General features: G+C 45.6%; 1 protein-coding gene across 32 annotated transcripts in view; it reads right to left on the bottom strand.

Annotated features, from left to right (window-relative positions):
• Positions 1–13,643, bottom strand: part of ARHGEF7 (Rho guanine nucleotide exchange factor 7) — a 191,973-nt gene that overhangs the window by 93,009 nt on the left and 85,321 nt on the right. For 20 of the 32 annotated variants that reach the window (XM_054529243.2, XM_009248793.4, XM_054529252.2 and 17 more), the window contains 2 exons: positions 5,986–6,070; positions 1,377–1,507 (listed from right to left, as the gene is read on the bottom strand). The exons of 7 other annotated variants lie outside the window; for them this stretch is intronic. In XM_054529243.2, the coding sequence (XP_054385218.1) occupies positions 1,377–1,507; positions 5,986–6,070 (216 nt within the window). The remainder of the gene's footprint in view (positions 1–1,376; positions 1,508–5,985; positions 6,071–13,643) is intronic. 5 more of the 32 variants (XM_063715047.1, XM_054529262.2, XM_063715048.1 and 2 more) reach the window with 2 other exon arrangements.

Genomic DNA, 13,643 nt, shown 5'->3' with positions numbered 1-13,643 from the left:
ACCAGTGAATGGGTGAGACAGCAAATCACAGCTTTACCCAAGGCGAGCTGATTTCTCTTATGTTTTCCTCATGTGTTTTACAGAGCTAATTTCAAGTGTGTTTAAAGTGGTTTCTTTAGTTCTCTTTAACTTGGAATCCTAATGCTCCCAATGGTAGTCCACAGAATTCTTCCAGCACAGACTCCTGCGAAGCAGGAAACAGCAACAGCCAGGCCTCTTGGGGCTGCTGTGAGGACTGCAGCACTCAGGCCACGCAACCCACCGCCCACCACGCCTGGAGCAGTCAGAGCCCTCGGGGGTCCTCTAAGAGGAGACACAGCAATGATAGCGAGCTTGAGTTCAAAAAGGTCAGAAACATAAAAATCACATTCCTCGCGTATCTTTCCATTTTTCACACATGCTTCATAAACCACTCTAATTTATTTCCTTCTACAAAACACGACTCTATCTAAATTAACTTTTATTTCTTGAGGACCACCATCAGCTTACTCAGCAATATTCCCATGTTAAGGCAGAGGAAAATTCATGGACCCTTCATGACTCTAGAATAGGGTTCTCTCTAGACTCACAAGATCACTATGTTTCTAACAAAGTAATGTACTGTCGCCGAGAAAACAGTGGTATCCCCAGCAGCCAATCAAAGTCACTGCCCGCCAGCTGCAGCGCAGAGAAGGGTGCAGGACTGCAGAGTGGCAGCCCTGGCTCTGCCCCAACACTCTCCAGGCAGCCCTGCTTTAACCCTGCTTGAGTTTCTCATTTTCAACTTCACTATTACATTCCGTGGGCTTTACTCACAGCCTGTATACTGAGCATTTTTAAACGAGTATTTTTTCACTCTCCACAACAACTGTTCGATCATCTAAGTTTCTTTCTCCGCATCCCAATCAGTCATTCTAAGGGATTCCCTCCCCTGTAACCTAAATCCTGACTTAGTAAAGCACACTAAGCCATGCTTTCATGAAGAGAAGAAAAGCCAGATTCTTTAGTTTTAACCATCTCTTCTTTACAGAGCTCAGTACTTTTCCATACATATTTCTTATTCTCATATTTCTGTACATGTGCATAGCTGATAATGCCATGCAAGTGACAAGGGGTGTGTTTTTTTAAAGCAGCATCACTCCAGATATCGAGTCATGAGTCTTGCAATACAACCTAAAAACAAATGAGTTTCTCAAAAGCAATCATTAAGCATAATATCTGGATCATCTGGTAATGAGCAAATGCCAAACCAGATTACAGGCGCAACGGAGGCAAAGTCCAGCTACCTTCACCCTGTTTAACACCATTAATGGAGGCATACGTATCTTCCCAGATATATCCATACACACTTATATCCTTCCCAAACATATCTAAGTAACAAAATCTCTCAAACTTACCAAACTCCGATACTGGCCCTGGAACAGTTTTGAAGTCCGAGTGTGCAAAGACTGTGATCCAAGGGAGTCAAAAGACTTTATGCGGTGAGACGAGGGCCGGGCACACACGGAGTCACTCCCCAGCCCGATGTCTGCAAAGGGCATGCACACAGAAAAAGAGAGCTGAGAGCGCCTGATACCATGCACCCACACTACACACTAGACTTTAAAACTAGGGCAGCACAGAGGGACACACCAAAAGACCACAACAAAGCAGCCCATTTATGCAGAAAACAAAGAACAAATTATTTGCTACATAAATGACTTGCATTCATTCCCCAACTACCTTTCCAGAAATTATCTGGAGATAACTATTAATCAGTTCTTCTCTAGTATAATTTTCAAAAGTTTGTGAAATGTATTATAACTTTTTAAGATTTTCCCTTCACCTGGAAAAAAAAGCCTCTCAAATTTGATTATGGAGCAGAGAACAACCAAGTACTGATTCTCCAACGCATCACCACCACGTGCCCACTTTTCCAGGATGATGTGTCATGCAATAAGCAACAGAAGGAAAAGACTCTTATTTAAAAGAGAAAATTCCGGTGTATTTTTCAGCCAGAGAGAACCCTGTGAGGATTATTTCCCCAACACTAAGGCAGCACAGGCTCTACTCACCTCATGAAGTTGCTGACAGAATCAAAGTAAACAGACAGTAAGAGGCTTAGTTCTATTCTCCGGATCCCCCTTCATAAGACACTCCACATAGGCCAACCAACAAACAAATAATAGCAATTTATTCTTAAAAGTGACTCAATTAAAAAAAAGAGAGAACGAAGCTGTGAAAAAGTTTGCTGGGAAAATCGCTGTTCTGAGAGGCACGTGCCCGGCCATGTCCTAAACTCCAGGGAGCCTTCCACGAAAGCAACCCTAAGTCTCCAGGTCCCAGCTTCCTCGCAGGTGTTAGGATTGGCTTGCACAGTATCTGATAAAATTCTGAATTAAATGGTCAACATCTAAAAGTCTGAAGGTATCACCAAAAACCCAGATTCCCCACTGCTCTTGACACATTTAGGATGTGGCCACACCAGGTCTATATCCCATCAGGTAAAGCTGGCTCAGAGTTGGGCAGGGGCTGTCCTGAGAGGACCCAGCACCCATGCCCTTCCATCCAGCTCCTCCCTTCACGCCACCTGCCTGACCCCACAGACGTGGGCTTGCTACCCCAACGGTCTTAAAATTCTTCTCAGGTCACCCGCACACCCTACACTTCCCAGGACCTGCTGAGGGCAGGTTACGAGTAATCTCTATAGAGCACATTCTACTTGAGAACACAGGGGTCTCAGGCAACCCGCAGCACAAAACCAGCTAAAAGGGCATTTCCAGCAAATTCTACAGGGCTCCCTGCCATGGTCTGCAGTGCTCTGCTGGCCCCAGCCTCCCAGGAAATTCTCATAGGAGGGCATCCTGAAGACATTCTGTACTTCCCCATCACCAAGCTTTCTTCTATCCAATTAAAAGGCCAGTTACAGTCAACTAAATGCCTTGAGAACACATATGATTTTAAGAGACAGAAGCAGAAAGACAATGACAATCCTCCCAAGAATGTCCACAGTACTATGGCTGCTGCAGTTGTCTTACTGTTTGCCAATCAAGCAAAGCTGACATCTAGAAAGAAACGAGGCTGGGCGCAGTGGCTCATGCCTGTAATCCTAACACTTTGGAAGGCCAAGGCGGGTGGATCACCTGAGGCTGGGAGTTCCAGACCAGCCTGACCAACATGGAGAAACCGCGTCTCTACTAAAAATACAAAATTAGCCGGGTGTGGTGGTGCGTGTCTGTAATCCCAGCTACTCGGGAGGCCGAGGCAGGAGAATCGCTTGAATCCAGGAGGCGGAGGTTGCGGTGAGCCAAGATCATGCCATTGCACTCCAGCCTGGGCAACAAGAACGAAACTCTGTCTCAAAAAGAAAAGGGTACGGGCATTGCCTTCCCACTGACTTCAAAAACAAAGGGCAAACAGAAAAGCAAAACATTTCTTCCATTTAGGAGGGGTCATTCCTACAGTTTAAAAGCTTAAAAGTACCACGTTTATGTGGTAACTTCCAAATGTGTCTTTGTAAAGAACAAAGCTATCTATTTTACATCTAACACATAGCCAATGATACCAAGAACATATACAAAATACATTTCCATAAGGTAGAGGTAAAAACCAATAGCCCGAGAGCTATTGGATTCTGACTTCTCTTATTTACTTGTAAATCCTACCATCTCAAACCTAGACGGTTGACAATCCCAAGACTGTGTACAAATTAAAGCCATCTTCTAAAGCCACTTCTTCCTAATTAGCACCCCACTTACAACAAAGGCAGAGAAAACATCTACAGTGAAATTCAAAGTTACTATCTTCTGCTCCTGTGAGCAACCTCTAGAAAAGTATTCAATGGGAGCAGAGTCAAATTAAGGATTACTTGTAGATTTTACGTATCTGTGCTATTGCCCCACCTGCCACAGAGATCTACGTTAATTATAAGGCGCATCATTTAGGCCAGGCACGGTGGCACAAGCCTGTAATCTCAGCACTTTGGGAGGCCAAGGCAGGCAGATAGCTTGAGCTCAGGAGTTTAAGACAAGCCTGGGCAACACAGCGAAACCCCATCTCTACAAATATGTAAAAATTAGCCAGGCACAGAGGCACACACCTGCAGACCCAGCTGCTGAGGAGGCCGAGGTGGGAGGACTGCCTGAGCCCAGGAGGCTGAGGCTTCAGTGAGCTGAGATCACGCCACTGTGTTCCAGCCTGGACGACAGAGCAAGACCCTGTCTCCATAAAAAATAATTCAAAACTCTGAGGCATGGATGAATATGAGTTTGCAGACAGATCCCCCATGTGGTCAGGACACATGAATATGCCACTTCTGTACATCATCTGTTGCAGTATTTCTTGTATTAAATTCCGGTGATCCACTCTAAATGTATGTCCTTTTCAATGTCATCCATAACTTTAGATAAGTGATTTTCTTTTTTTTCTTTTTTTCTTTTTTTTTTTTTTTTTGAGACAGAGTCTCGTTCTGTCGCCCAGGCTGGAGTGCAGTGGCGCAATCTCGGCTCACTGCAAGCGCCGCCTCCCGGGTTCACGCCATTCTCCTGCCTCAGCCTCCCGAGTAGCTGGGACTACGGGTGCCTGCCACCACGCCTGGCTAATTTTTTTGTATTTTTAATTGAGACGGGGTTTCACCATGTTAGCCAGGATGGTCTCGATCTCCTGACCTCGTGATCCACCTGCCTCGGCCTCCCAAAGTGCTGGGATTACAGGCATGAGCCACTGACCCGGCTGTGATTTTCTTATTGTTTGTTCATATTAAAAGGATCATTTTTAGATTGTAGAGACAAAGAAGGCATTAAATAATGTGACAATTTTCATTAGTTACATCCATCTTCATAATCCTGCCATTTAAATTTTTGTTTCCTAGATGCTTTCATCTGAACAGTCCTTTAAAACCTCAGAAGTCAAGCTGTGAACACGCAGCCACAGCCACACCTCTGCCTGGGGTCTGCCCCTGCTCCCAGGGATGGGGGCCAGTGCCTCTCGCCGGGGCATCAGCAGCAGCAGCAGCTTCCAGACAGCAGTCAGAGCACACATGCGCTGGGAGGCAGCACCAAGGACAGTCCCTGCACCACCGATGAAGCCTCCCAGAGCCAGGAACTACAGCCCCAAAGCATGCATAACCCCAGTCTCTCCTCAATGTGCAGTGAGGCAAGTATACCCTCTCTGAAGGGCCAGACGAAACTGAGAAGTGACCCTGATAAAATAAACTCAAGAGGTTTCTGTTTGAAAAGGACATGTCACTTTCCCCCACAAATCTGATATTTAACATCCGTGAAGGTAAATAGGAAAAAAAAATTACTCTAATAAAACAAAAAAGCAACTAAAAAGTTCCTTCCTTTTGAGCCACACAGAGATCCAAGAAAGAGCTCCTCAGGGCTCATGGAGCATTTCCTCCGGGGACCTCGGCATCATGGACAACATGCACCTTCCCTCAGAGGACCCTGTCTGAACAACTCCTGTCTTCGCTGTGGCCCATGAGAGGGGCACACCATGTCCCCAAAACCTCCTCTCCACTTCAGTACTAACGGGGGCTAGGACCACACACACCAGGTACCTGGGTGCCACAGCCCTCAGGAGCCCTGGACAGGTAGTGTGGACTTCACAGGCCAATCCACGAGCCACTCCCTTATCATGGTCACAGATCAAAACTTATGCTCACTAGATACAAATTTTAACCAGCATACACTCAATAAAAACTCAGAGAAAGGTGCTTCTAGCTCCAAGACAGCCCATGAGCCTTCCCATGAGAACTAGACACTTTTCTCCTGCTATACCTTCAGGTGAGAAATCTCTCCACCCACAGAAAGGAAAACACCTGATATATACCAGAACATTTAAAGAAGATTCTGTTCTAACAAGGCAAATAAAATATCACAGCAAAAGGAACGATCAAAATGTAATGCAACAAAAGCTTATTTTTTAAATTCAGTAGCGCTCCCCTGGCTTTGGTAAAACAAGAAAACCAAAGGTGTCAGCCCGTATGTCTTCCCACCCCTCGAGTTCAATAAAAAAGAGTCTTACCTGCTGTTACTTTATTTAGAGTCACTAAGGAACTGAGGACCTTGTTAAAATTCTGCCCCTGATACAAATCATTTGCATCAAACGTCTGAAAGGAAAAATTAAACAAGCAAAATTAGTAGAGTCTTATGTTGGGTGCAGGATGAACTAAGTTCTCCCAGCAACGTGACGATGCTCAGCCTGAAATCCTAAGGAGACCGCACAACCTGCGACAGGGAGACCAGCACGCTCAGTCTCTCAGTCCTGAGGTAAGAATCCAATCAAAATTCTCTTACTTAGGTGCAGGGTCCCCCCTCGGCATTACGCCAATTCCCTACCCAACACCCGCCCCTGCCCCTCTGGAGTGTGAGCTCATTCACAGGGGTGAGGGTGGGGGTGGGCTGCTGGCATTCAGCAAGCAAGCAGCCGTGCTTGCGCAATCCTCCTCTCCTTAGATTAACACAGAGGCCCCAGGCAAGGCGTGCTACAGATGTTCTTTCCTAGCCACAGAAAATAAGGGAAAATGACAGTCGATTCCAAAGCTAACAGCAGCAAAAGAAAATGAGGACATCAGAGAGCAGAGTGGATGTGAGGGTAAAAGGAGCAAAGGAGAAGCAGATCCCAGATAGGAAAAGGGTAGGGACAAGAGACCACCACCCTTAGAGCTCTGAGGCCAGAACCAGGCAAGCCCACAACTGCATCCTCTCCAATCCAGGGCTATCTAGAGCCCTGGGACCATGATGGAGCTGGTCACATTGCCACTGGCAGGCACTTCCCACCACCCATCCTGGAGCTTGGAAAGGTAAAGCACATTGGTTTGCCTGGGTATGTGGCAACTACAATCCAGAACGCATGTGCACACACACAGCCATGTCAAAACAAACAGAGCTCTCATCTCAGATACTGCCCAAAGACTACATATGGCTTCTGATCACCAAATAACCTCAAGCAAAGATAAACAGTGAAATCATCCACAACTATGTTCCAGAAAAATTAAGAAAAAATTTCTTTCAGAGGTGCAAATAACAGAAAGATATATTTAAAAAGCAAAACGTGTATCCTGTTGCCACATGTTCTAACTGAGATTACCGGAAATGAGCATCAGTGGACAAGGGCCCCACTTTCTCTCCAGGGCTGTCCTCTCCTCCTGTCAGTCCTGCCCTCTCCCCATACCTCTAGCAGACCCTGCCAGAAGCCCCACTTCTTCCTCTTCCTGCCTTCGGTCCCCTCCCTTTCCTGGCTAATCCTTATTCATCTTGCTTCCTGACACAGCCCTGCCTTGACAGCCTGGCTGCCCCCACCACACCCGGTCAGGTCCCCAGCCAGGCTCCCCCAGAACATGTGTCATGACAGTTTGATGGTATATGTCTACAGGCCTCCCTAGACTAAAAAAGCTGCAGTGGCAGATTGTGCATCTCCCAACACCCAGCACAGGGGCTGGTGCACAGTGAAAAGACATCCGAATGGAGACGTGCACCAGCACCCAACCAGCCACCCACCCTGCAAGCGCCACATGCTGCTGTAATGAAGCTCACGCCAAGAGAAGTTAAGAAAAGTGACGCCAAATGTGAAAAAGTCCTGCTGTATTATTCAAAATTCATCTGCAGTTAAAGGCCTTCTGTCTGTAATTTTTCAAATAGGTAAAAATAGTCATGAGATGTTTAAACATAAAAAAAGAAGAACCAGACTTTGAAAAACTACCTCAAGAGAAAAACCCACCAAATCACTAACAGAGTCAAGAAACGAGCTGAAAACCAGAGGTCACTTTCTTAAAGTTCACAAGGAAATATCAAATGGAACCACAAAACGTAAAAGGAAAGCTGTGAACACATCTAAGCATTCTATGTGCTTACCGATGCCATTTCTAACAAAAAGCACAAAACATAACTGATTTCATGAAGCTAAATCTTTCCTTTAAAAAACAGTCCTTAGATAGTCTTTAGAATCATCTTTAATACAGAATACATTTGTTGTAATATTTATTATTTAAGAAGAAATCCCAACTCAAATGAGAGCAGCATCTAGGCTGACATAACCATCTATAACAAATACGGGTTAAGCTGCATTTTTAAAAAGGAATTAAATAGGCCTCAGCTTCCTTATATGCAAAACATAAAATTTCTCTTCTTCACAACATTTTTAAATAGGAGATCTGAATGTCTTTCAGCTCTACAGATCTAATCTTAGAGCTTGGAAAATTCAAGTTATTTTTTATTTTGTCAATTTTGTATACTACAAAGTCAATTTTGTATACTACAAAAAGAAATACATACATAAATTTCTACTAACCTTCATAGTGGCAAAGCAGCAAGTCACAAAACCCAGAATAACAGGATGTGAAAAATGTGAAGTTTCCTGTTATTCCAGAACTATATATCTTTCTTACTTGGATACCCAGGAAGCATCTGATTGGCTGAAACTGCCCACCAATGGGCTTCAATATGACATCAGAGTTTAAGTGAATACACACACCACACTTCTCAACAGGAAGCTAGACAATGAGATGAGGCAAATCCTTACCCCTGAGAGGGGGAAAATGCACATTCTCAGCCAATAGAATGTTTCGATTGAAGAGCTTCTCTAGAGAAAGATAACAGACTATTTCCTAAAATAGAAATCTATTCAACAAAAAAACAGAAACAGAAAAATCTGAGTACAGAGAAATTTTGTACTATGGGAATAATAGGGAAGTCTCAAAACTTTTATAGAAATCTCTCTGCAAAAAGTAAATCAGTGTGTATATAAGAATTACCATGACATTTAGCACACTAAATTGTTCCCTAGGGTTATTAAAACAAGTGTCTTAGACGGGATTCATTCATTCCCCACCACGACTTGCTGGGTGCTTTAGAAGTATTTCCACTCTTGGCAAGGGCAAGGAGCAGCAAGAGGGAAGGAAGTACAAACCATATTCCATTGTCTCCAGACCTCCTTTTGGAAGCCTCTGCCTCAGGAGCAGCAATTCTCAGCAGGAGCTGCATGTTAAGACCTCCTGGGGGGCTGTAAAACGGCAGGATACTCCAGCAGTGTTCTGGAGTCCAGAGACTCAAATCAAAATGCCAACCCTCTCCAAGTGACTCCAACACACAGCCAAGCGTGAGAAGCGCTCCTGGTGAGGTAAGGAAGGTCATTAGGAATCCTGCCCAGCTGAAGGTTCAACGCCAGCACAGGCACACTTCCTGCCACCTGCACCTCCCCACACAGGCACCATGCTGGGGAAGAGGGTGGCTGCACAGACACACTTCACCCCATAATATGCTTTAGGATCTATCCATTTGGAAAAGCATATTTCAAACACTCACCCTTACTTTTACATTTAAGTGAATTAAATGTGCAGTACAATGATCCGATACTCCCAAAATGAAATCATCCTACCAGCTTTCCACCAGAAAACCAACATTAAAATTCCTTAGCTTATTTTTGGTATTTTACTCTCAACAGAAACTACATAATCAAATACAATACCAAATCAGGGATAAAAGAAGCCCAGAGTATTCAAACAAGGATAGAAAAATACCTTCTTAAAAGGGGAGGGGGGAGGGGAGTTCCCATGGTCTAACACTAAACCGCACAACACAATGCGGCACGTTGTGGGAAGGACGTGGCGGTGCTGGAAGAAGGAAGAGGGCTGAGTCTACGGAGTAGAGCGTCCCTGACCACCTGCTTGCTACAGCCCTGCACTGGGCCCCTTAGACCTCAGACTTCTCATCCTCACCAGGGAAACGGGAACACGCTTGAGGACAGGAAGCGGCAACTGGAATGCCCCACACTTTCAAAAAGAAAAGGGCACACCAAATCTCGCTTATCAAAACAGACCTATAGATAACTCCATTCTGCCAAGGAAAACTCTTACTTTTAAAAATGCAAAATAACCACAAGAAAAAGCCCCCTGAACAGAGAGAAGAATCATCTACATTACTTACAGGTCAACCCTCTCATTTAGAGATAAAATGAAGCCCCAAAGTACAATGACTTTCTCAACTCTATTCTCATAGATTATGTTTGTTGGACCTCATTTCTCTTGCAATGCCTTCCAGAAATTGCTTCTTAGGAAGCTGAATTGTAGCTGGCACTGTTTAGGAAAATTATCTTGCCCTCTATGAAATACACAGGCCATATATAAAGCAATTTGGGCATAAAATAGAACGGCTAGAAGGTGTTAAATTATACAGACCATAGAAGAAAACAGTGAGACACAGAGAAACTATCTGAGGAAGATTTCTGCAATCGTAGGTCGGAGAACCTCAGCCACAGGGACAAGGGGGACGAGGGGGATTTGGACAAACACTGGGGAGAGACCGGAAGAAGCCGACAAGCCTGGGGATCAAGTCCTAGGTCCACAAGACAATGGCATGGAGGACGACCAAGGGTATGGTTTTTTAATTGAAGGCTGAACTTCATTAATATTTACAACTGAGGGAAATCCCCCCAAGCCAAAGAAGAAAAAAATGTCTTCAGTATCTCATCCTCATTGTCTTTACCGTGTCTTCACTGAACAAGCAGCTTCTGGGCACCTATAAAAGCCAGACATTAAGTCTGTCCACAATTCTGGGCCATGGAAAACAAGACTGTTCTGGATCAAGAGACTCTAGATGCCATGAGGAGCCCTGCACTGGACCGTTTTGAATAAACCATCTACAAAGTGTACTTGGGAACACCTGGGGAAATGTAAATACAGACTACGTATCAGATGGTGTTGAGACATCATTACTAACCTTGCCATGTATGACAGACATTACAGTTTTGGCTATGTCGGAACATGGCGTTAATTTTGGAAAGGTCATTTTGAAGGATTTAGCTGGCACCTGCAGGGTGGACAAGTCTCCACACAGCTGTGGGTGTCCCGTTCCTCACCTGGGAAGGGAGAGAAGCTGAATCAGCTAACCTCTAAAGTCACTTCCAGTTGTAAAACTCAAGGATTTCTCTGACAGTGTATTGTCAAAAAAAAAAAAAGACACGATTTCGAGCAAGGAAGCACCAGGGTCAAGAGAGCTGGCTGAACAGAAAACGAGAGAAGGGTGAAGGTGAGTGGTGAGGAATTCAGCAGCTGGCTACAGGACAACAAGAGAAAAAAAAATGAGTTAAGGCAAATGGGCATTCATTCCTTTGTACCGCAACTGCATCTCCCACACTTGGTTCCAGAGAAAGGAGGCTCGGCTTGGAGATGACCGAGAGGAAAATGAAGGACGCAGCAGGGAGGGCACTGGGCTCTCCCCAGAGAGGCCGCAGCCCAAGGCTGGTCAGGACCCCTCCCATCTAGGGGCCAAGAGAGGTGATGTACACAGACACAGAAAGATGGTAGGGAAAAGTCGCCCTGGGTGTTGCGGAAGAGGAGGAGGAGTCATCAAGTAGTCCACGGTGGCAGAAAGCAAGCACCCGTAACATGAGTCAGAAAGCGCTTCACAGAGAGGGTGACAAACTGTATGTGCTCCCAATGGAGGTACAGACTTTGGAGCAGAACAAAGGAAGAAGGGTGAGCTCATGCAAATGTGGACCTAAGGCCACCATCCGTAACAGGCATATCAGGAGGTCACTCTCTAGTGTCCCTTCCCCACTGCTGTCCAGTCTCTAGGCCCAGGCTGATTATTCCTGGGCACCCAGCACTCCAACTCCTAACCCCACAGAAGAAACTGAAGCCAAAGGTGCTGGAACCAGTCATCGAAGGCTCTACAATCTGGCCCAGACTCAACTTCCAGCCTTAATTTTTGCCATGCCTCCAAAGGAAGTCTATTTTAGCATATTCCTCATTTTATGGTTGCACCAAAGCAGCCACATTTATTATTAAGTTTAGTTCCTGAACTAACACCTGACAAAAGGAGGACTCATTTGGACGTGAGGAAGATGGGCTCGGCTGGTCACCAGCAACCATCTGGCACGATAAGGCCCTTAGGGTAACCTTACATGTATGCACAGGTAACATCAGGGAGCTTATAGTCACCTGTGCTCCCAAATATGAAAACCTCTGACCAGAGGATGACTATTAGCAGAAATATCCACAGTGGTTTCCAGGACAGCTTCAATCAAAAAGAGTATTATTGTAAAATAAAAAGGCTTCAGCAGAAAAAAGTTCTAAGAGCTGATGTTGACCCAAACTTAAATTTTCACATTCAGTACACTATGTTCCAACTTCCTCTGCCTCTCTAACCCAGGCTCACTGCAGCAGACAGTATGGCTGCTTTAATTCACTCCCCCTGCCCTTCGAGGAGGAGTCTACATCCAGCCCAGTGATGCCCATCAGCTTCCTACAGGCAGGGGCAGGCCTGGCCACATGACTTTCTCTGGCCAATGAGATATTGAGAGGTGACACCGGCTGGGCTTCTGGGTCGGGTGGGGACTTGGAGAACTTTTCTGTCTAGCTAAAGGATTGTAAACACACCAATCAGCACTCTGTGTCTAGCTAAAGGTTTGTAAACGCACCAATCAGCACTCTAAAAAACGAACCAATCAGCGCTCTGTGTCTAGCTAAAGGTTTGTAAATGCACCAATCAGCACTCTGTAAAAATGCACCAATCAGAGCTCTGTGTCTGGCTAAAGGTTTGTAAACGCACCAATCAGCACTCTGTAAAATGGACAAATCAGCAGGACATGGGCAATGCCAAATAAGGGAATAAAAGCTGGCCACCCGAGCCAGCAGCAGCAACCCGCTCAGGTCCCCTTCCACACTGTGGAAGCTTTGTTCTTTCGCTCTTCACAATAAATCTTGCTGCTGCTCACTCTTTGGTTCCGCACTACCTTTATGAGCTGTAACACTCACCACGAGGGTCTGCAGCTTCATTCCTGAAGTCAGCAAGACCACGAACCCACCAGGAGGAATAAACAACTCCGGACACGCCACCTTTAAGAGCTGTAACACCCACTGCAAAGGTCTGCAGCTTCACTCCTGAAGTCAGCGAGACCACAAACCCACCGGAAGGAAGAAACTCTGGACACATCTGAAGGAACAAACTCCAAACACACCATCTTTAAGAACTGTAACACTCACCGCGAGGGTCCGCAGCTTCATCCTTGAAGTCAGCGAGACCAAGAACCCACCAGAAGGACCTAATTCCGGACACATTTTGGCGACCCAGATGGGACAATCACCAAGCAGTGAGTATCATCAGAACCCTTTTGCTTGCTATTTTGTCCTGTGTTTCCTTAGAATTCGGGGGCTAAATACCAGGCACCTGTCGGCCAGTTAAAAGTGACTAGCGCGGCCGCCAGACTAAAGACACGGGTGTCAGGCTTTCTGGGAAAGGGCTAACAACCCCTGACTCTTCAGAGTTGGGAGTGGTGGTTTGCCTGGAACCAGCTTCCACTTTTCCTGTACTTCCAGGCTGAGCCGAGGGTCAACAGAGAGGAAAGCCATTCAACTCCGGGGTCCCAACAACAAGCTAGTTGACCCCATGGCCATGAGCGGAACTCTCAAAGTCATGTCGCCCAAGCAAGACTCACCCATCTATCCTATCTCTCCTGAGCCTTGCCTCCTAGGTCCTAATGCATGTCAGACAAACTTCCTCTCACCTCTCTTCTCTGATGCTAGTCCTGCTTCTAAAAACCACTCCCTGTCTCTAGTGCTTTTCTAGTTTCAGGACTCTGTTCCCTTCTTTAAGCACCCGGGCTCACCAATCAGAAAGACAAAATTTTGCCCAAAGCCCTGTCGCAGGGGTACTATATGGAATTTTAGCACCCCTCCTCAGAAA

This window comes from Pongo abelii, chromosome 14 (assembly GCF_028885655.2).
Source record: "Pongo abelii isolate AG06213 chromosome 14, NHGRI_mPonAbe1-v2.0_pri, whole genome shotgun sequence".
NCBI lineage: Eukaryota > Metazoa > Chordata > Mammalia > Primates > Hominidae > Pongo > Pongo abelii.
Note: the sequence above shows the minus strand (reverse complement) of the source record. Positions and strands in the feature narration are given on the sequence as shown.